Source organism: Lithobates pipiens, unplaced genomic scaffold, assembly GCF_037356315.1.
Source record: "Lithobates pipiens isolate NorthernLeopardFrog02 unplaced genomic scaffold, aLitPip1_a1.2 Scaffold_16, whole genome shotgun sequence".
NCBI lineage: Eukaryota > Metazoa > Chordata > Amphibia > Anura > Ranidae > Lithobates > Lithobates pipiens.
Genome location: NW_027507748.1, coordinates 630,172,543 through 630,194,277, shown reverse-complemented (window position 1 = coordinate 630,194,277; position 21,735 = coordinate 630,172,543). Strand labels below are relative to the sequence as shown.

Genomic DNA, 21,735 nt, shown 5'->3' with positions numbered 1-21,735 from the left:
CGGTATTTGTACTCGGTCTTAAAAAAGTGGTATCGGTGCAACCCTATCAGAGACCTTATATTAAATATTTTCCTCCCAATGCTAGAGTCACCATTTAAAGATTTGTATATTGTGATCCACTCTTAAGCACCTCTTGTCCAGGAAGAACATGTTTCATTTTTGTAGTTGTTCCTTATAACTAAGGTCCTCCAGTCCCCTTATTAACCTGTTGGCACTGAGCGCACTCTCAGCGATCGGGCCCTGGTCCTGAGGGGGATTTGCCTGCAATAGTGCCAAGAGTGCTGTGCTGAGGGAGAGCACCCTGCACACTCCAGGCTAGGTGACTGGTAGCTCAAGGAAAACTCCCGATCACTGCTTGCGGTGATCAGTTTTATTATCATGTGACCACCGTGACAGAAAATCAAGGCGGCACATGGCCATGAGCCCCGCCCAGCCTCCCGTCATAGCAAACTCCTTAAAGGGCCAGCGGAGGTTTTTTTTCTCTTTTCTCCAGACCTAATTAATACCTGGTTTTATGACTTGAATTCCTTTCCCCACACTGGTCACAGTAAATTGGCAGTACCTGGAGGCTGATATTTCCCTTGAGGAGGTCCAGGAGGCAATAGGTTGTCTCCAGAGTGGAAAAACCCCCAGTACGAACAGACTCCTGATAGATTTTTATTCGCAATTTGTTGAACTGTTGGCTTCTAAGCTTACCTCTCTCCTTGCAGAGCTTTCCTGCCTGTGTCCATGGAGGAAGCTATTATAGTGTTGGTTCCCAAACCCGGCAAGGACTTGAATGTGCCTCCTACAGGCCAATTTCCCTATTGACTATTTTTGTCCCTCTATGGTAATAAAGGATTTGATTCTCGTGAACCAAACAGACTTCATGCTGGGAAAGGGAACAGATATCAATATACGATGCCTTTTCCTTAAAGTGGACTTAAACCATCACATATACCCAGCGAGGTGAACAGCTCCAGATGATACACAGAGATGAAACAAATCTGCCCACATAAGTTTTACATGTATATCAGCTGTCTTCAGCTTTCTAGACTTTTTAGAAAGTGCACATCCTGTTACAAATATTTCTTTCTTCAGCAGTGGGATGGGAGTCTGGGCATACACTATGTTGGAGAAAAGGCACCCCCCCACATAGGCAGAGGAATGAAGAAACTTGCTGTGCTGTGAATAGACAAGCTCTCTGAATATTAGACAATATTAGACATTATCAGCTCAGTTTTGTTAATATTGATTTTGGCAAAGTATGAGCTATTTAAAGAACTAGAATACTTTACTAGTAGATTAATAGATACAGAATGTAAGGCCAGTGAGATTTCTCAATTTTACATTAGCATGGCTTTCTTAAAAATAACAAGAATGTATAATCCCTAATGTTGTGGTCATATGCAACCAAATTTAACCAAATTTAACTTTATGCTAAAGATATGTATATTTTTGATTAGTTACAAAACTTTAAACTGTGTATTTTACTTTTGTGCTTGCTTTGTTTTACAGTTTGTTGCTCAACCTAACTGTCAGCAGCTGTTGGCATCCCGCTGGTATGATGAATTTCCAGGCTGGAGGAGACGGCACTGGGCAGTGAAGATGGTGACATGTGTAATAATTGGACTACTTTTCCCAGTCTTCTCGGCTTGTTACCTAATAGCTCCAAAAAGCAACCTTGGACTCTTTATCAGGAAGCCATTCATCAAATTCATCTGCCACACTGCATCATACTTGACTTTTCTCGTCCTCTTGCTGAGAGCTTCACAAAACGAATACAACATAAACCTGCCAGGACCAGTACCTGCTCCCATTGAATGGATGATATTACCGTGGGTTTTGGGTAAATGAATTAGTGAATTCAACTGTTTGTGCAAATCATTTCTAATTCTTCTATTCAAAATAAATTGGTGTGCTCTGTTACCTATCATTCAAGCTACATTATTAATGCCCACCTAAACTTTCAGTTATAATCAACTAAATATATTCCAGATGTATCAAAACAAAAGTTGTGAAAAGTCTTACAGTTCATTTATAAAAAGCCGTTACAACCAGAGTAGAAAAGCCTGTCCTCTGCCAGCATGTTGTAGATAAGGACTTCCGCTTTTTGTGTGGAAGCAGTGGTCTCTTTGCAGAAATCCAACACATCCCTTGCCGAGCTAGAGCTCTTCATTTAGACAGAGAAAATCGGTTTTGTTGACTGCAGTGCTGTTAGTCTGACTCAGAAAGGGGGGAGTGGGTGTGTCGGACCGCCACAAAAAGACTTTTGCGTTCACAAACCGTAAAGCTTTTCTGATCAGGCTGTGGCTCCTTTCGAAATAAAAAAACTGTAAGATTTTGGAACACAATTTTTTGATGTACCTGATTGGAACTAAAATTTAAATTGTGCTTTAAGTAAAATCTGTATGTTTTGCATCATAATAACTAAATCAGATATTCATATTCCTTCTCAATTTCCAAGGCCTTATTAAGTCTGTTTGAAATGCAGTAAAAAAAGGTTTTTATTAAAGGTAATTCTAATTTGGCAAACCTTAACCTTTCAACCAACCCCAAAATAGTTTCTGATCATGCCTATTGGTAAGTAAAGCCAGCCAACACAATAATAGACCAATAATGGACTTTTGGAGATTTGTCCGGTTGGACCTTTACAGGAAAAGTTAAGATTTTCGAGTCATTTCTACTGTCTATATCAATTATCTCTTTTCTATTAAATGCTAAGTCTGATTGCGTCACAATTACTTCAAATGTATGTGCGTACACCTAGATTGGACTGGCTGGCCTCTTATTTATGAATGGCTTAGCCCATTTTAAGAGATATTACAAGCACATCAGTGGTTATGTGATGTTTTTCACCATCATAGTTTAGCTACTAGTTACTGCAATATGCTAGTAAACTGTATATAAATCCAGTCTAAAAAAAAATCTCTTATAAACATGCTCAATACTTCTAAATCTGTAGCTTTCATTACCATAATATCTAGTGGTCCTGCCATTAAAGTGGCTGTAATGACACAAGGTTTGTTGCCTTCATGCATTCTAACTAGTTTTGACAGGTACCCAACTCCCACTTCTGCTGTCTCTACCTAGGCAACTCGAGCAGAAGTTCTCCTCCTCCCTGCAATCTTCTGGGACACATCACAGGTCCCAGAAGATTGACGGTGTGACTTGCATGCGCACCCGGCTATGAAGCTGCAAGCTGTAACAGTTGGGTGCCCACACTAGTGATGCCGGGGTTAGGCAGTGGAGAGAACCAAGGCTTCGGGCGGAATCATATCTGGATCATGGGACAGGTGAGTATATGTTCAATAAAAGTCAGCAGCTACAAAAAGTGGCTTTTAATAAACACAAAAACGGCTGGAACTCTGCTTTAATATGAAAAAAGACAGTGCTGTATTGAAAAGAATGTAATTAATTAGGGTTTACATTAACTTTAATTGTAACATTGAAGTGCATTCTCTCCTTCTTAGCTTAGTGATTTATTTTGTATCCACAGCACTTTGCTTTATGATTTCAGGAGCACTTTACGAACACACCACTTACAGATACATTATAGAGCTACTTTTGTGATATGGAAGCAGTTCCATTTCAGTATGAACTCCCCTCATAATCCCTAAAACACATATAACAGCTTCTATAAATACCTTATATTCCTGAGACACCGGGGTTGGTTTACAGAAAACAAATAGGCTGTTCTTTTTTGCAAGGTATGTCACACTTTGCAAGACAATTTGCCCCAGAGTGTAGTAAATGTGGTGAAGTTAAACTTTGCAAAGAATCCTCAATCACGAGGAAAGAAAATAAAAAATAAAAAAAACATTTTTGCCTGCATGTAATTGGATGACCGAAATCAGCAGAACTTCATCTTCACTATACAAAGTGCAATTTCCCTTGCAAAGTGGACAGCCTATTTGCCTTTGGTAAATCAACCTAACTGAAGGCCTAGGGAGGCTATTTCAGCACTATTGTTTTACTGAAGTTTTCATTAGCAATATACAAAAACACAACATCACATCTATATTTAACCTGAGATTTCCTGGTCATTGAAGCCCATGTCAGAACCAGAAAAACAAGTAAATAGACACATTTTCAATGATCTGATTTTGAGATTAAGTTTGCATATTGTGATTGCACTTTGCCCTGTTTTACCCAATGCAACATCAATGACCTTGCCCTATAATGTTAGATAGTTAAATAGTAAAACTGGTTGAAAAAAAGACACAAGCCCAACCAGTCCAACCACCAGAGGAAAAAAAAACAAAAAACACAACACACACAAATAGAAAACCTTCATATACACTATCCAAAACCCACAGTTGATCCAGTACCCATATTTAAGCCAGAGAAAAGCAAAATAATATAATAAATCGTGGTCCAATTTGCTCCAGTGGAGCAAACAAAATAGCTTCCTGATCCCCCAAGAGGATATTCCCTGGATCAACTTTACTTGTAAATATTAGTACTCAGTTATATTAATTGCATTTAGGAAAGAAATCAGACCTTTCTTAAAACAATCTACTGAACTGGCCAGAACCAGCTCTTGAGGGAGTCTATTCCATATTTTCAAAGCTTACTGTGAATAAGCCTTTCCTTTTTTGGAGATGAAATCTCTTTTCCTCCAGACATAAAGAGTGCCCCCTTGTCTGATGACCTTAAAGAGAGTAACTCAACACCAAGTTCACTATATGGACCACTTATGGATTTTCTACATGTTAATTACACCCCCCCCCCCCCCCCTTAACATAAGGAGAGCATAAATTGTGTTTAGCTAATCTTTCCTCATAGCTGAGCTCTTCCATGCCTCAGTTTGGTTGCCCTTCTCTTCAATTTCTCCAGTTCCCCCGATATCCTTTTTGTGTTACTAATGATTTGTTCAGGGGTATGATCTACCAAACACCCAAATCCTTCTCCACCATTGATTTCCCCAGTTGTACCAACCCCCCCCCCCCCCCAGTATGTATGATGCATGCATATTCTTAGCCCCCAAGTGCATAACTTTACATTTATTAACATTAAACCTCATCTGCCACATAGTTGCCCAATTAGACAGAGCTTTGAGGTCAGCTTGTAAATTGGAGACATCCTGTAAGGGCGTTATTCCACTGCATAGCTTGGTGTCATCTGCAAAGAATGAAATGGTACTTTTAATCCCAGATCCAATATCATTTATAAAGATATTACAAAGTAAGGGTCCCAACAAGGTTCTACTTACCTCCGCATTAAAGGAAATGAGATTTTTTTGACAACTTCTGTCTTTTATGAACCTATGCTGTCTGTTGCTTCACTTTTTTTCTCACAAAAACTCATCTACTATATGTGGCCTTTTATTAAACTCTCCAGTATCTTCCCAACTATAGAAGTTAAACAAAAAGGTCTATAGTTACTTGGTAAAGACTTTGACCACTTTTTAAATTTGGGCACCACATTGAAATTATACCAAGAGGTGTTGTAGCTTATCCAAGCCACTGCTTCAGTTTTTCAATAGAGTTAATGAACTGGCTTGGATAAGTTATGAAACCTCTTCAGTTTTACAGAATAAGTCCAATAGTATGTGACTAGCCAGATATGCTATGACCTGAATCACTTAGAACCTTTACAGATAACATCAATTACTGCAAACATTATTAAGAAATGTTTTACCTTTGAGTATTAAAAACCCTTTTATTGAATTTTACACTACTACTGCCTCTAGCTCCCAGTGTTTATACTGGCTAATTTACCTGGGTCTACTTTCAGCCCAGGTAACATTGAATGCAGAGCTTACTAATATCCCATACCCGCAAAAAACTTTGCATGGGTAGCAGCCCTTTGACATTGTGGCAGGCTGAAATTGGTTTTGGATCATTTAATTGTAGACACAGGGACACAACAATTTGTTAAGCTGATTTATGGTTGCACCTTGTGTTCGACATCGAAGAAAACTTGTGCAAGAGAAATACGGGGCTGCCATTGTTGCCCTTCTTCTGAGAATGCTAGTATGTAAAACAATGAGTGCATAGAAAATCAATTTTGAGCTGGCTGCACACCCTGAATAGATTTCTACAAAATGTACAATGAGTTCCCCTTTTTAAGCAGCATGAGAGACAGCAATAAAATAGAAAAGAATTTGTTTATTATTAATTAATTAGATATTAGCCACACTGATTTTAAAATACAAGCTCTGGTGTACATTGTTGAAACAATTGGATAAATACATGCATAATTTAATATATAATTCAAATAAAAAATGATTACAAAAAATCTTCACAAAATTTCATTAAATTCAATATAGAACATGGTCGAAATGCATTGGGGCAGTAGGGTGTTCTATATTGAATTTAATTCAATTTTGTGAAGATTTTTTGTAATCATTTTGTAATAATTTTTTATTTGAATTATATATTAAATTATTGTACATTCTGAGAATGCTAGCAACCTTGCTGACTCACCGACCCAGGGCAAGCGCACTGATCAGAAAAGTCAGAGTAAGGCCCCTTTCACACGACTGCGACTTCAAAGTTGCACTATTTTACTGCGATTTTGCATGATTTTTTCGTGACTTTGCCGTGATTTTGTGGCTGTGATTTTGCCGCGTTTTCAGCGAATGCCTGTTTAACTGGCATCAAAGCCGGACCAAAGTAATGCAGGGACTACTATGAAGTTGGAACGATTTGAAGTCTTACTAATGTGGATTTATTTCTCTGTGCACACTAAAAGAAACAGAACAGTATTTAAAAAAAAATAATAAACGTTAACTAAATGTTAAAAATATTTATTTTTTCACAGTCTTTGATAGTTTGTCAGCTTACTTTAATTTGACTAATTGAGGTTTATTTATATTCTACAATATAAAAGTCTTCTATGTGCTTAAAAAAATTAAAAATTATTACGGTAGCCAAGTTAGTCATAAGGTTATTGTCTGTTTTTCTGAGCAGCCACAAATATATGATCTCTGATTATGAAATAATTATTCCAAATTAATATTGCATTGACAAATTTTCCTTTAAAAGATAGGAAAAATGTTCAATATCAAATTTGCATCCGAGCATTTTGCAAATGTTTGATTTGTCTTATTGATTCTATGGAGAATAATGAAATTCAGGAATTTAGATGATTGTGATCAATACATTAGTGAAAAAAAAATCTGCAAATATATTTTTAGGTGAATGTGTGTCAAAGAAAGTAATGTCACCAGCACACCAGGATCTCCAAAAATGGGTCCAAAACTTTAATGAGCGATCACATATGTTTCGGAGACACGCAGGACCCCTTCATCAGGCATGTGACAGGTGTCAGATGACTGTTTTATGAATCTATTTGCTCATCACTAGCCTAATGCACTGCATCACATTAATACATTTCCATATATTTTCCAGGCTGTCTGGCCTCTTCCAATTACTTTCTTAACCACTTACCGACCAGCGCACGACGATGTACGTCCTATTTTTGAAGAGGGATATCTCGGTAACGGCAGCAGCTGCTACCACAACCGAGATATCCATCTCTTCAGGCGCCGGTCGGCTGTACAATAACGGTGGTCTCCGCGACGGATTCGCCGCGAGATCAACGCTATCGGTGGCAGGAGAAGTGCCACCCCCCCTCCCGCCGCCCTCCCGCACCTTCCGCTGCTTACCGGAGCCATCGTAGCGGCGGAGGCGATCGGGTCCTTTTGCTAGCTGGGTACGGAGACGAGTCAGGCTAAGATGGCCCCCACTCGTCTCTATACCATAGGAGGGCGGAAGTGACGTCAAAACGTCACTTCCGCCCATACCTCTTAAAAGGTATATTTTTTTTAAATGTCATTTTTTGTTGTTGTTGCATTTTAGCCCAAATATGAGAACTGAGGACTTTTTGACCCCAGATCTCATATTTAAGAGGACCTGTCATGCTTTTTTCTATTACAAGGGAAGTTTACATTCCTTGTAATAGGAATAAAAGTGATCCATTTTTTTTTTTAAAACAGTGTAAAAATAAATAAAATTAATTAAAAAAAAAAAAAAAAAAGGTTTTTAAAAACACCCCGTCACGACGAGCCTGCGCACAGAAGCGAGCGCCTACGTGAGTAGTGCCCGCATATGAAAACGGTGGTCAAACCACACATGTGAGGTATCGCCATGATCGGTAGAGCAATAATTCTAGCCCTAGACCTCCTCTGTAACGCAAAAAATGCAACCTGTAGAATTTTTTACATGCTTATGGAGATTTTTGAGGCTAAAAGTTTGACGCCATTCCACGAGCGGGCGCAATTTTGAAGCGTGACATGTTGGGTATCAATTTACTCGGCGTACCATTATCTTTTACAATATAAAAACATTGGGCTAATTTTACTGTTGTCTTATTTTTTTATTCAAAAAAGTGAATTTTTTCCAAAACAAAGTGTGCTTGTAAGACCGCTGCGCAAATACGGTGTGAAAAAAAGTATTTCAATGACCGCCATTTTATTCTCTAGGGTTTTTCTAGCAAAAAAAAATGTTTTAAACATGTAAACACCAAATCTGAAAAAGAGGCCTGGTCCTTAAGTGGTTAAAAATGTTTTAAGAGCAACTTTAAATCATGCATTTTTACTGCAGATAGGCTTGGCCCACTGGCATATTGATTGCTTTCAAAACTTTTCTAGCTGATGAGTATTTTAGTTTGTTTAACCACTTTCAGACCGGACCATTTTGCTGGTAAATGACCAGAGGTCTTTTTACAATTTGGCACTGCGCTGCTTTAACTGGTAATTGCGCGGTCATGCAATGTTGTACCCAAACAGAATTTGCGTCCTTTTCTTCCCACAAATAGAGCTTTCTTTTGATGGTATTTGATTGCCTCTGCGATTTTTATTTTTTGCGATATAAACGTAAAAAGACCGCAAATTTTGAAAAAAAATTATATTTTCTACTTTTTGTTATTAGAAAAATCCAATAAACTCAATTTTAGTCATACATTTAGGCCAAAATGTATTCAGCCACATGTCTTTGGTAAAAAAAAAGTCAATAATTGTATATTTATTGGTTTGCGCAAAAGTTGTCACATCTACAAACTAAGGTACGTTTTCTGGAATTTACGCAGCTTTTAGTTTACGACTGCCTATCTCATTTCTTGAGGTGCTAAAATGGCAGGGCAGTACAAAACCCCCCCAAATTACCCCATTTTGGAAAGTAGACCCCCTAAGGAAATTGATAAGTGGCATGTTGAGCCCATTGAATATTTTATTTTTTTGCCTCAAGCGATTGAATAATGACAAAAAAAAAATTTTTTTTTTTTTTTTTACACAAAGTTGTCACTAAATGATATATTGCTCACACATGCTATGGGCATATGTGAAATGACACCCCAAAATAAATTCTGCTGCTTCTCCTGAGTACGGGGATACCACATATGTGGGACTTTTTGGGAGCCTAGCCGCGTACGGGGCCCCGAAAACCAAGCACCACCTTCAGGCTTTCTAAGGGCGTAAATTTTTGATTTCACTTCTCACTACCTATTACAGTTTTGAAGGCCATAAAATGCCAAGATGGCACAAAACCCCCACAAATGACCCCATTTTAGAAAGTAGACACCCCAAGCTATTTGCTGAGAGGCATTTTGAGTCCATGGAATATTTTATATTTTGCCACAAGTTGAGGAAAAATTACAAACTTTAATTTTTTTTTATTTTTTTTTCACAAAGTTGTCACTAAATGATATATTGCTCACACATGCTATGGGCATATGTGAAATGACACCCCAAAATAAATTCTGCTGCTTCTCCTGAGTACGGGGATACCACATATGTGGGACTTTTTGGGAGCCTAGCCGCGTACGGGGCACCGAAAACCAAGAACCGCCTTCAGGTTTTCTAAGGGCGTAAATATTTGACTTCACTCCTCACTACCTATTACAGTTTTGAAGGCCATAAAATGCCAAGATGGCACAAAACCCGCACAAATGACCCCATTTTAGAAAGTAGACACCCCAAGCTATTTGCTGAGAGGCATGTTGAGTCCATGGAATATTTTATATTTTGCCACAAGTTGCGGGAAAATTACAAACTTTTTTTTTTTTTTTTCCACAAAGTTGTCACTAAATGATATATTGCTCACGCATGCCATGGGCATATGTGAAATGACACCCCAAAATAAATTCTGCTGCTTCTCCTGAGTACGGGGATACCACATATGTGGGGCTTTTTGGGAGCCTAGCCGCGTACGGGGCCCCGAAAACCAAGCACCGCCTTCAGGCTTTCTAAGGGCGTTACAGTTTTGAAGGCCATAAAATGCCAAGATGGCACAAACCCCCCCCAAATGACCCCATTTTGGAAAGTAGACACCCCTAAATATAGGGGTACACTAGTGAGACTAGGTAATAAATGGCGGGTGCCCTGAAACTATAAAAAAATAACTAACCAACCAGCGTCACCTGTAACAGTTATATGGTGATCACTGGTGAAAGGGTTAACTAGGGGGCAATCAGGGGGCTTTATGCGGTAGTATATGGGGGTCCCTGGCGCTATAAAAAGCTGCGGCGAACCTAAATACCTACCTGCCTAACTAGCGTCACCTGTGACACTAATACAGCGATCAGAAAAACGATCGCTTATTAGGCTGGGTTCACACTGGAGCGATGCGGGAACGCCACGAATCCGCGGCGGGTTCCCGCATCGCATGCCTCCCGGCGGCAGTTCACACTGCCCTATGCGAACTGCTGGGAGTGTCAGTGAAATGTTAATGACACCCCCAGATCAGTTCGCATATCGCAGTGCGATCTGCAAACTCGGATCGCATGGTGTGAACACCCATGCGATCCGATTCTGCTGCGGGACAAAAAAAGGATCCCGTGCGAATTTGCGGTGGGTGCGATGCGAATTCAACCATACTATCTGTATGGCTGAACTCGAATCGCACAGAGATCGGATGTAATTTGCACTACAGTGCGGTGTGAATCACATTCGTTCTCATAAACCGCTGCAATGTGAACCCAGCCTTAGTGACACTGGCGACGGGGGGTGATCACGGGGTTAAACCTTTATTGGGGGGGTTAGGGGGGTACATTAGAACTAAAGGGGGCTAACCCTAACTGCCCTAACAGTTATTACAGTCACAAATGACACCAATGCAAAAAAAATAAAAAATTACATTGGTGTCACTGTGACTGGGGGGCAGGGGTAATTGGGGGGGTGATCGGGGGGGTGTGAGTGTGCCTGGCATGTTCTACTGTGTAGTGTCGTGTTGGTGCAACTCACCGATCCTCTCTCCTCGGTGTCGGAACGAAAAATACCGACACGGAGGAGAGATTACATCACTTCCTCTCCTGTGTTTACATTACAGGAGAGGAAGTGATGTGACGAAGGATTTCTATTCGTCGGGAGCGATCGCGAGGGGGTGGCCATGAATGAATGGCCGCCCCCTCATCCCGGATCGCTCCCGAACGAATACCGACCGCCGCAGGCACCGGGCGGGGGCCCGATCGGGCCCCCGACCCGTGGGAAGGCAAGGACGTACATGTAAGCCCTTATGCCTGCCCGTGCCATTCTGTCGACGTACATCGTCGTGCGGCGGTCGGGAAGTGGTTAAAGCAGAACTCCAGGAAAAAAACTTTTTTCCATGTCCTTGTTGCTGATTGCCTACCTTTACCAACTATTGGGGCCAGGGCCGCGGCCTTCCCCGCTGGCGGGGGGGGGCGTGGTGTTGGCATGGAGGCCCTGGGTGCAGGGGACGCATATATAGAGGCTCACACTTAAGATTCCTGTGATGAAATGCATCACGTGGAATGTGCGAGGAATTCGAGCTGAAGAGAAATGCAGTAATGTCCTATCTCAAAATGCAGCGTGCCAAACTTATGGTGCTGGTCGAGACTCATCTCACGGGCCAGCTTATGTTGACACTAAAGAAGCCCTGGGTGGGTTGGGTATACCTTTACCAACTATGCCATCCATCTTCTTCTAAGCTCTGTAGTTCTTCTGTAGCAGCCTGATGGTTTTGCAGAAAAGCCATTTATCTTCAGTGATTTCCTGTTCGGAGGGGTCTCATAGACCTTGGTCTGTACAGCCCATGAAGGTGGTATCCTCTCCTCCTACTCTGCTCCCTACCAGCACCGAACCAAACCGAATCAATCCACCCCACTGCCACTGCCACCACCGCCCACCGCCATCTTTCAATGCAAAACGGAGATCGTTAACAGACATCAGCTGGATAGCAGAGTGGAGATCTCTGGCTATGACAGATCTTGTATGTGAAACACCCATCATAACGTCCCATCTCTTGGGCCAGCTGCCAGTCCAGGGGGCGGGGTGTTACGGGATGTAATTCACATAAAAGATCTGTCACAGCCGGAGATCTCCACTCTGTCATCCGGCTGATGTCTGTTAACGATCCCAGCGGGGCTGCACATATTGACACTGATGGACACAGATGAGACCGCACTGATGGGCATAGATAGGTGGCACTGATGGGCACAGATGAGACTGCACTGATGTGTACAGATATACTGTACTGATGGGCACAAATAGGCTGCACTGATGAGCACTGATAATATTGCACTGATGGGCACTGATGAGGCTGCACTAAGGTGACACTGATGAGGTGGCAATGATAAGCTGCACTGATGAGGCTGCACTAAGGCGGCACTGATGATGCTGAATTTATGGGTACTGATGAGCACTGAGGCAGCACTGATGAGGCTGCAGTTAAGGGCATTGATAAGCTGCACCAATGAGGCGGCACTGATAATCTGCACTGAGGTGGCACTGATGAGGCTGCACTTATGGGCACTGACAAGCTGCACTGTGGCAGTACTGATGAGACTGAGCATATGTACACTGCTAAGCTGCACTGATGAGCACTGATAAGGATGCACTGATAAGGCAGCAATGTTATGCTGCACTGATGGGCATTGATAAAGTGCACTGAGGTGGCACTGATAAGCTGCACTGATGGGCATTGATGAGATTGCACTTATGGGCACTGATGAGGCTGCACTGATGGGCCCTGAAGCGGCACTGATGAGGCTGCACTTATGGGCACTAATGAGGCTGCACTAATTGGGCACTAAGGCTACACTTATGGGCACTGAAAAGCTGCACTGATGGGCACTGATAAAGCAGCACTGATATGCTGCACTGATATGCTGCACTGATGAGGCTACACTTATGGGCACTGATATGCTGCATTGATGGGCACGGAGGCCACACTTATGGGCACTGATAAGACTGCACTGATGAGGCTGAACTTATGGGCACTGATAGGCTGCTCTGATAAGCATTGGACCTTGCTGCTTTGCTGACACTGTCCACTGCCAAATATCTGTAGGAGGGGTTTCCACCATACCTGCAAAGTTTGCAGTCATTTTTTATATCTTATTTTCAGTTTGATGTGTATTATATGTGACGTTACATATCACAGAGACCGGTATTGTGGTAATATTGAAGCTTATTGAGATTTCCATACGTTAGAGGGTTCCGCCATTATTGTGTTATTGATTAGTTAGCATTGCAATTTTTTTATAATGCCGACATTTTGTGCCACATGCTGATGTGAAGCAGCATGACCCGGCTCTTTCTGTGTTGTGGCATCGGGATGTGCTTATACACCATACAAGCGCTGATTGCTGTTAGAAAGCTCCTAAAGCTACAGCAGGAGTAGGAATATTTATAATACCGAATTAGAGCAGAGTTCAGTGTGTATAATATATAATTATGGGCATGTATCTACAGTTCAGTAATGATTACATAAAGCAAATAAGGACAATATGTTTATCTCCTGTTGTGGCTGGAGGGGGAGAACATGCTTTGCATTTATAAAGCTGCAATCTACCTATCCTTCTGTGTATTACTGAATAGTATGGCTGGCTGGCTGCAGAATGAGGATTGTGATTCATGTGGCAGTGAGCTTGTTCACATTTAAAATGTACAGGCCTAGTGTACCCTCCCACATTCTCTCCAATTCCCAAAGATTCATGGGAAGTGTAGTTTGATTATGGTGTAGAGAGAGAGGAGAGGACATGATGTAATCACTGTTCTAACAGCTCCTCCTTGGCAAAATACATGATGCATTTTTTTGAATTACAGAGCTGACTTCCTGAAAATCCAATTAGACTTTTCTCTTCAATGGTAAGGAATTTCACAAATGTAATAACTGTTTAGTGTTTTGTTTAGGGGCTGTACTAATGGGGATTCTTTGCCAATCCCGGGGGTTCTGCTTTAAAAAAAATGAAATAGCAGTAAAATACATGACAGGTAGCTTCTGTTTTCCTTTGCGGAGTACATTGCTAGCTGTTACTTGATCTCTCCTTCTCATTTTGATAATGATGATAATTGAGTCTTAATAATAGTAATTACCTGTAGAAAATTTGGTTGTATACGGATAAAGATTTAATTATTCTAGATTAATACAGAAATATTAGACTGGTGAATACAAAAATGTTCCTTCCCCACTTTCTTTTAGCATGGAGAACAAATAGTTAGATCTGATCATTGTTTCTTTTTTCTGCAAAGAAATGGCAGTAATAGATAATGATGGCTTCTCAACTGTCACTGCAAAGTTGAGCTCTAGGCCAGCAGCTAAATGTACCAATGAAAGATATATCAGTACAGCATCATCTGTCAAATTATTTGTGTTTCTGTCTAACCAGTTCTGAGACCTGAACTCAGTCCTGAGACCTGAAATTTTCCTACTGCAGTTACAGTAGAACTAAACTCTATCTGAGGACTACAAACATGTAATTCTTAATATTCAAAGCAAACTCACCCATTTATCCAAGACTCTGTGCTTTATTTTGTTCAGAAATCAATTAACCCCCCCCCCCCCCCGCCCTAACATTTCTAACAGTGGCCATCACGAGTAAGGGCCAAGGAGTCATGTAGCATTTAGTTCCTGGAATCCATCTGCCCTTAGCTCAGGCAGGAGGGTGTGCTTAGCTGAAAAAGCCCCTCTTCCTCTCCTCCAGATGAAAGAAAAAAGAATGCCCATAAAGACTCATGTGATAAATGACATCATTTTGGCCTTCTCTGAACCATTCAGTGGGTGTACCAGGCCTCGCTGAGGAGTCTGGGAGGGGGTACTTAAGATGTTGGGGGTCACGTGTTTAAAGAGAGGAGTTTGTGAGGCCTGTGTGGTCTGTTCTTGTTCCAGGACCGGGGTAGTCCCACGAGGGGTCCCGGTCACTGGGTGTTTGACATCCCGCAACATCCTTCTGTTGGTTACCCCCAATAGACCTGTCTGGTCTGGGGTAGGTATCCGTATGTTCCCAAGTTTAAGAACCGGCTGGTCCGAGGCGCAGTAACTGAGGGAGGATTCATGGTGTCCAGGTGTGCTCTCGGCTTGGAGAGGCACCACAGCTCGTGGAAGTGACCGGGGAGGACTCTTCGGAGGAGGGCCGACAAGTGGCATCCTGAGAAGTGCCTGGTTACTGAGTTGGGAAGGACATTGACGAATCCACGCTTTTTCCAGTACTATTAAGGAGACAGAGAACGTTCCAGGTACTGAGGAAAAAGGTTCCTGTTCACTCTTAGTTACAACTTGTACACCTTCATAGGATTGTTTCAAGTATGAATCAACGTGCTGATTGTCACGATCTCTGGCTAGAGATCTGTTCAGCCTTGAAGTGCCCAGCTGCGAGTGGCTACTCTCTGGGTGGAATGAGAGACTTTGTTTTATCTGCAGTTCAAGGTACCTGAGTTCTTCACCCATGCCCTCTGTTCCTATATTAGACTGTGTTATTGGATGTTATCACTGTAAAATAAAACCTTCCAAAAGGACTTTATTGGTGTCAGCGTCCAAGTTGTTGGGTATAACCCTGAGAAACCCTAGATGTGGAAAAACAAGCCAAGCGGAGGTAACTGGTAAGCCCAATAAGTCAAGGCACCCTACAAAGGGTTATGGCCGCTACACTTAACACCCCCAAAACATTTTTTTAGCCTGCCCTCATGTATGCACACAAACATGAAGGCACCCCCATAGGGGGCGTCTGCATACCAAAACGCTGCTTCTCATACATAGTTACATAGTTAGGTTGAAAAAAGACACAAGTCCATCCAGTTCAACCAAAATAATAATAATAATAATGCAATCCCATATACATAATCCTTCACCCACATTTGATCCAGAGGAAGGCAAAAATCCCAGCAAAGCATGATCCAATTTTCTACAGCAGGGGAGAAAATTCCTTCCTGATCCACAAAGGGCAATCATATTTTCCCTGGATAAGCTTTACCTATAAATGTTAGTACCCAGTTATATTATGTATAATTAGGAAAGAATCCAGGCCTTTTTTAACCACTTAAGGACCGATTATTTTTTTTATATTGTGAAAGATAATGTTACGCCAAGTAAATTGATACTCAACATGTCACTCTTCAAAATTGCTCCCGCTCCTGGAATGGTGACAAACTTTTACCCTTAAAAATCTCCACAGGCAATGTTTAAAAATATCTATAGATTGCATGTTTTGAGTAACAGAGAAGTTCTAGAGCTAGAATTATTGCTCTCACTCTACCGATCGTGGTGATACCTCACATGTGTGGTTTGAACAGCGTTTTCATATGCGGGCACTACTCACGTATGCGTTCAGTTCTGCATGCGAGCTCGGTGGAACAGGGCACGCTTAAAAAAAAACAATTCTTATTTATTTTACCTTTTATTTTTACACTGTTCTTTTTAACCAAAAAAAAATGTCACTTTTATTCCTATTGCAAGGAATGTAAACATCCATAGAAAAAAAGCATGACAGGACCTCCTAAATATGAGATCTGGGGTCAAAAGGACCTCAGATCTCATATTTACACTAAAATGCAATCAAAAAAATAAAAAATAAATTGTCATTTGTAATTTTTTTTTTTAAATGACCCTTTAAGAGCTATGGGCAGAAGTGATGTTTGGACATCGCTTCCACCCTGCAATGGTATGGAGACGGGTGGGGGCCATCTCCCCCTCACTCTTCTCCATACCCAGTAATGAGAAGCATCCGATCACCTCCGGCGGCTCTGGTGAGCAGCGGAGGGCACCGGAAAGCAACAAGAGGGGGGACACTCTCCCGCCACCGATAAAAGTGATCTCATGGTGAATCCACTGCAGAGATCACTATTATGGGAAACCGGACTGCCAGCTGAATAGGAGGATGCCAGGGTTATGGCAGCTAGCTGCTGCCATAATGATATTCCTCTTCAAAGTACCAACGTATATTGGTGTGCGGCAGTCTGGAAGTGGTTAAAGCAATTTACTGAACTTGCCAGAACCACCTCTGGAGGGAGTCTACATGATCACAGCTCTTACTGTGAAGAAACCTTTCAGTATTTGGAGATGAAATCTTTTTTCCTCTAGACGTAAAGAGTGACCCCTTGTCCTCGGTGATGACCTTAAATTGAATAACTCAACACCAAGGTCTTCTCAAGATTGAATAGAATCAGTTCCTCTAATCTTTCCTCTTAGCTGATTCCGCCATGCCTCTTATCAATTTGGTTGCCCTTCTCTGTACTTTCTCCAATTCCCCGATATCCTTTTTGAGAACTTGTGCCCAAAACTGAACTGCATATTCCAGATCTGAGGGGTAGATCTGAAATGAGGGGAAGCGCTAAAGATTTAATCATCCAATCATGTGCAAGCTAAAATGCTGATTTTTATTTTCCTTGCATGTCCCCCACGGATATACAGTGACTGCACCAAGTGCACTTTAAGTGCAATTTCAAGTGCACTTTGCACTTGTTGTCTGCACTTGTAGTGCAAAGTGTTTTTGCCTTTCATAAATAACCCCCCCAATATCTTTTACTTTTTTCTATAATAAATATTCCAAATTTGTTATCAAAAAACATATTTTTTCCTCAGTTTATGCTGATATGTATTCTACATATTTTTGTTAAAAGAAATCGCAGTTTTTACCAGTAATGGCGGTGATCTGCGATTTTTATCGGGACTGCGATATTGCGGCAGACAAATTGGACACTTTTGACACATTTTTGGGACCAGTGACAGAGAAGGAAGGGAAGGAAGGGGTTAACACTAGGGGACAATCTTGGGGTTAACTGTGTTCCCTAGATGTGTTCTAACTGTAGGGGGATGGAACTGTCTAGGAGGAGAGAGAGATCAGTGTTCATACTTAGTATGAACACACAATCTGTCTCTACTCCCCTCAGATCCCAGTTCTCGCTCTGTCATGAGCAATTGTGGGTGCCAGGCGGCTATTGCGCCCGCCGGGCACTTGCATCGGCTCTGTCACACATTGCGCACCCCTAGTGGCCAAAAGGCAAAGTGACATAAGGTAACGCCGTTTCGCCCAGCTGTGCCATTCTGCTGCAGTAAAACTGCGGCAGCTGGTCGGCAAGCAGTTAAGCAGCATTGAGCATTTTTAAGGTGTAATAATTGGATTTGGGAGTGGAAAATAGAAGAGGGCAGAGAAATGCTGCTTAACTGTAATGCTGCTAAACACGCATTAACGCTAATGCTAAATGCTTCTAAAAGCGTTTTTTTTACAGCAGCTTTTTCCTGGTGTTGGTAATAGCTTTGCAGCTCATTTCTTTCATCGTCTGTGTGCATGAGGCCTACAGCTTGACATGTTGGGTATATATTTACTTGTAAAAACTCATTTTTAAGTTCAATGCATTTTTGTGAACTAAAATTAACGTTAGTGTATGTTTTTTTTGAAATGTTGCACTTTATAAACCGTTGCCCAAATATTGTAACAAAAAAAATTTGAGCTGCCACCATTTTACTCTACAGGGTGTCTACTTTTAGTAAATATAAATGTTTGGAAATTTTGCCTAATCTTCCAACCTAAAAAACACAGAAATGGGTTAAAGCACATCTAAACCCCCCCAAATTTTTTTTTTTATACTGCAACTTGTCTTTACAGCCATTTTTTTTTTAACTATTTCCGGACCGTATATGACTGTGTATATATAGGTCATTAGTTTAAAGTTATATACAGTGGTTATGGCAGCAGCTAGCCGCCATAACCCCATTTTTTTTTACACAGTGGGCGATCCTCTTTCTCATGAAAGTGGGCGTGCAAAGCTGTACCCAGATAAAATTGATATCCTTTTTTTTCTCACAAATAGAGCTTTCTTTTGGTGGTATTTGATCGCCTCTGCAGTTTTTATTTTTTGCGCTATAAAGAAAAAAAGACAGACAATTTTGAAAAAAAAATAATACTTTTTACTTTCTGCTAGAATACATATCCAAAACAAAAATGTAAAAAAAACAAATTTATTCATCAGTTATGGCCAATATGTATTCTTCTACATACTTTTGGTAAAAAAAAATTCCAATAAGAGTACATTGATTAGTTTGTGCAAAAGTTATAGCGTCTACAAACTACGGGATAGATTTATGGACTTTACATTTTTTTAATGGTTTTTACTAGTAATGGCGATGAACAGAGATTTTTAGTGGGACTGCAACATTGTGGCAGACAAATCTGACCCTAAGTGACACTTTTTGGGGACCAGTGACACCAGTACAGTGATCAGTGCTAAAAAATGCACTGATTACTGTATAAATGACACTGGCAGGGAAGGGGTTAACACTAGGGGCGATCAAAGGGTTAACTATGTTCCCTCAGTGTTTTTTCTCACTGTGTGGAGGAAGTGCTGACAGGAACAACACAGAGATCACTGTGCCTAATCCCTAGGAACAGCAGATCTCCATGTTCTCCCCTGTCAGAACAGGGATCTGTCTTGTTTACATAGGCAGATCCCGATCCCTGCCCTGCCTCTCTGTGGAGCGATCGCGGCTGGCCGGTGGACATCAGGTCCACCGGGCAGCGCATCGGCTCCTCCTCCGTGAAGCGGGCATGTGAGCTCCCAAAGTATCTATTGCAAGAAACAATGTACAGGTATATTGTTTTGCACAATAAAGTCGCCCTGCCACAGTATATACGTACAGTCTTTAAGCGGTTAAAGTACCTTTTTTATATTAGTAAAAGTAAAAATACCTTTTTTTTTTTGCTTTTAAGTGTAAATTTGAGATCTGAGGTCTTTTTCACCCCAGATCTCACAATAAAGAGGACCTGTCATGCTTATTTCTATTACAGGCGATGTTTACATTCCTTGTAATAGGAATAACGTGATCAACATTTTTTTTAAAAATGACAGTGTAAAAACAAATTGAAAAATGTAAAAAAAAAAGAAATCCTGTTCCGCCGAGCTCACGCGCAGAAATGAACGCATACGTAATTCGCACCCACATATGTAAATGGTGTACAAACCATACATGTGAGGTATCGGCATGATCGTTAGCATGAGAGCAATAATTCTAGCACCAGACCTCCTCTGCAGGGGCGTAACTATAGGGGGTGCAGCAGTCGCAACCGCAACTGGGCCCTGTGATGCAGGGGGCCCATGCAGCCCCCTCTACATATGGCCGGCAGCAGCATAGGCAGCTAGGGATACCAGTGCACCATGCACACGGGTGGCTGGAGGTGGAGGGTGACTAGCAGAGCTCCATGCTCGACTATCGCACTGGCTGCTCTTTAGTTGTGCATTCCCCGCATGACCTGTGTCCTCGGCCGACTCCTCAGAGTACCCCTCTCCTGCTCCATGCATTGCAGCTCAGTCCGATGTCTGTTCTCCCCAGCCAGAGTCCGCCCCCCCGAGTCCCGCCCACACTGCACTGCATACTTCTCCAGGGTAAACAAACTTTGAGCACACAGATGCAGTGCAGCCCTATGAGAGCCCCCCGGAGGACACTGCAGGCTTGTCTGCCAGCCCCCTACTCCCCCAATGGGGCACCTAAAAATGTAAAAATAAAAATAAAAAAAATGACTGATACCAGTGGTGGAACTACAGGGCTCACAAAGGTCATACCTGTGACCACCCCCTGGAGTTCCACCGCCAGACTCGGAGGGAAGAGCCCTGGCTGGGGTTCAGGGGGGCCCTTCATGCTTTCTTGCATCGGGGCCCTGAAGGTTCTAGTTACGCCACTGCTCCTTTGTAAAACAATATTAAAGCGTCACCTATGGAGATTTTTAAGTACCATTGTTTTTCCCCATTCCACGAGCGTGCGCAATTTTGAAGCATGATATGTTGGGTATCCATTTACTCTGCATAACATCCTCTTTCACATTATACAAAAAAGGGCTAAATATACTGTTTTTTTTAAATTGCGCTTGAATTACCACTGCGCAAATACAGTGTGACATAAAATAGGGTCTCTGCTAAAAAAAGTCAAAAAATAATATTTGGGGGTTCTAATTAATTTTCGAGCAAAAAATACTAATTTAAACTTTTCAACACTAGTGCATAACCATTTTCCTGTCTCTGGGTACATTATTGCAGTTGAGAATAGTTTAGCTCCTTAACTGGCGTGGGCCTTTAAGAATATCTGTTACAAAGAATTTAAAGCGGTTCTGCACTCATAATAAAACATTTGCCCATTCAGTTGCCTCTAGTTTATATATTTGATAATGCCACCTGTTTTTTTTTTTTGATTCACCTACCTTTTGTAATCCGATGTAGTTTATTTTCATCCCCTGCGGCGATGGGCGGTCTCTTGCGGGGATCAGCATCATTTCCTGCGAGATCTCGGCTGTAATAACCGAAATCACGCGAGATGTCGGCTGTATTAGCCGAAATCTCGCGAGATGTCGGGTGCATTAGCCGCAATGTCTCCTGGGATTACTTCAACGAGATCCCAGGAGACAGTGCGGGCTTCAGCAGGAAATGATGCTGATCCCCGCAAGAGACCGCCCATCGCCGCAGGGGATGAAAATAAACTACATCGGATTACAAAAGTTAGGTGAATCAAAAAAAAAAAACAGGTGGCATTATCAAATATATGAACTAGAGGCAACTGAATGGGCAAATGTTTTATTATGAGTGCAGAA

At 41.6% G+C, this 21,735-nt stretch overlaps 1 protein-coding gene across 1 annotated transcript in view; it reads left to right on the top strand.

Moving 5' to 3' along the window:
* Window positions 1-21,735, top strand: part of TRPC4 (transient receptor potential cation channel subfamily C member 4) — a 309,718-nt gene that overhangs the window by 218,179 nt on the left and 69,804 nt on the right. The window contains exon 4 of the mRNA XM_077484180.1: window positions 1,498-1,828. Coding sequence (XP_077340306.1) covers window positions 1,498-1,828 — 331 coding nt within the window. The remainder of the gene's footprint in view (window positions 1-1,497; window positions 1,829-21,735) is intronic.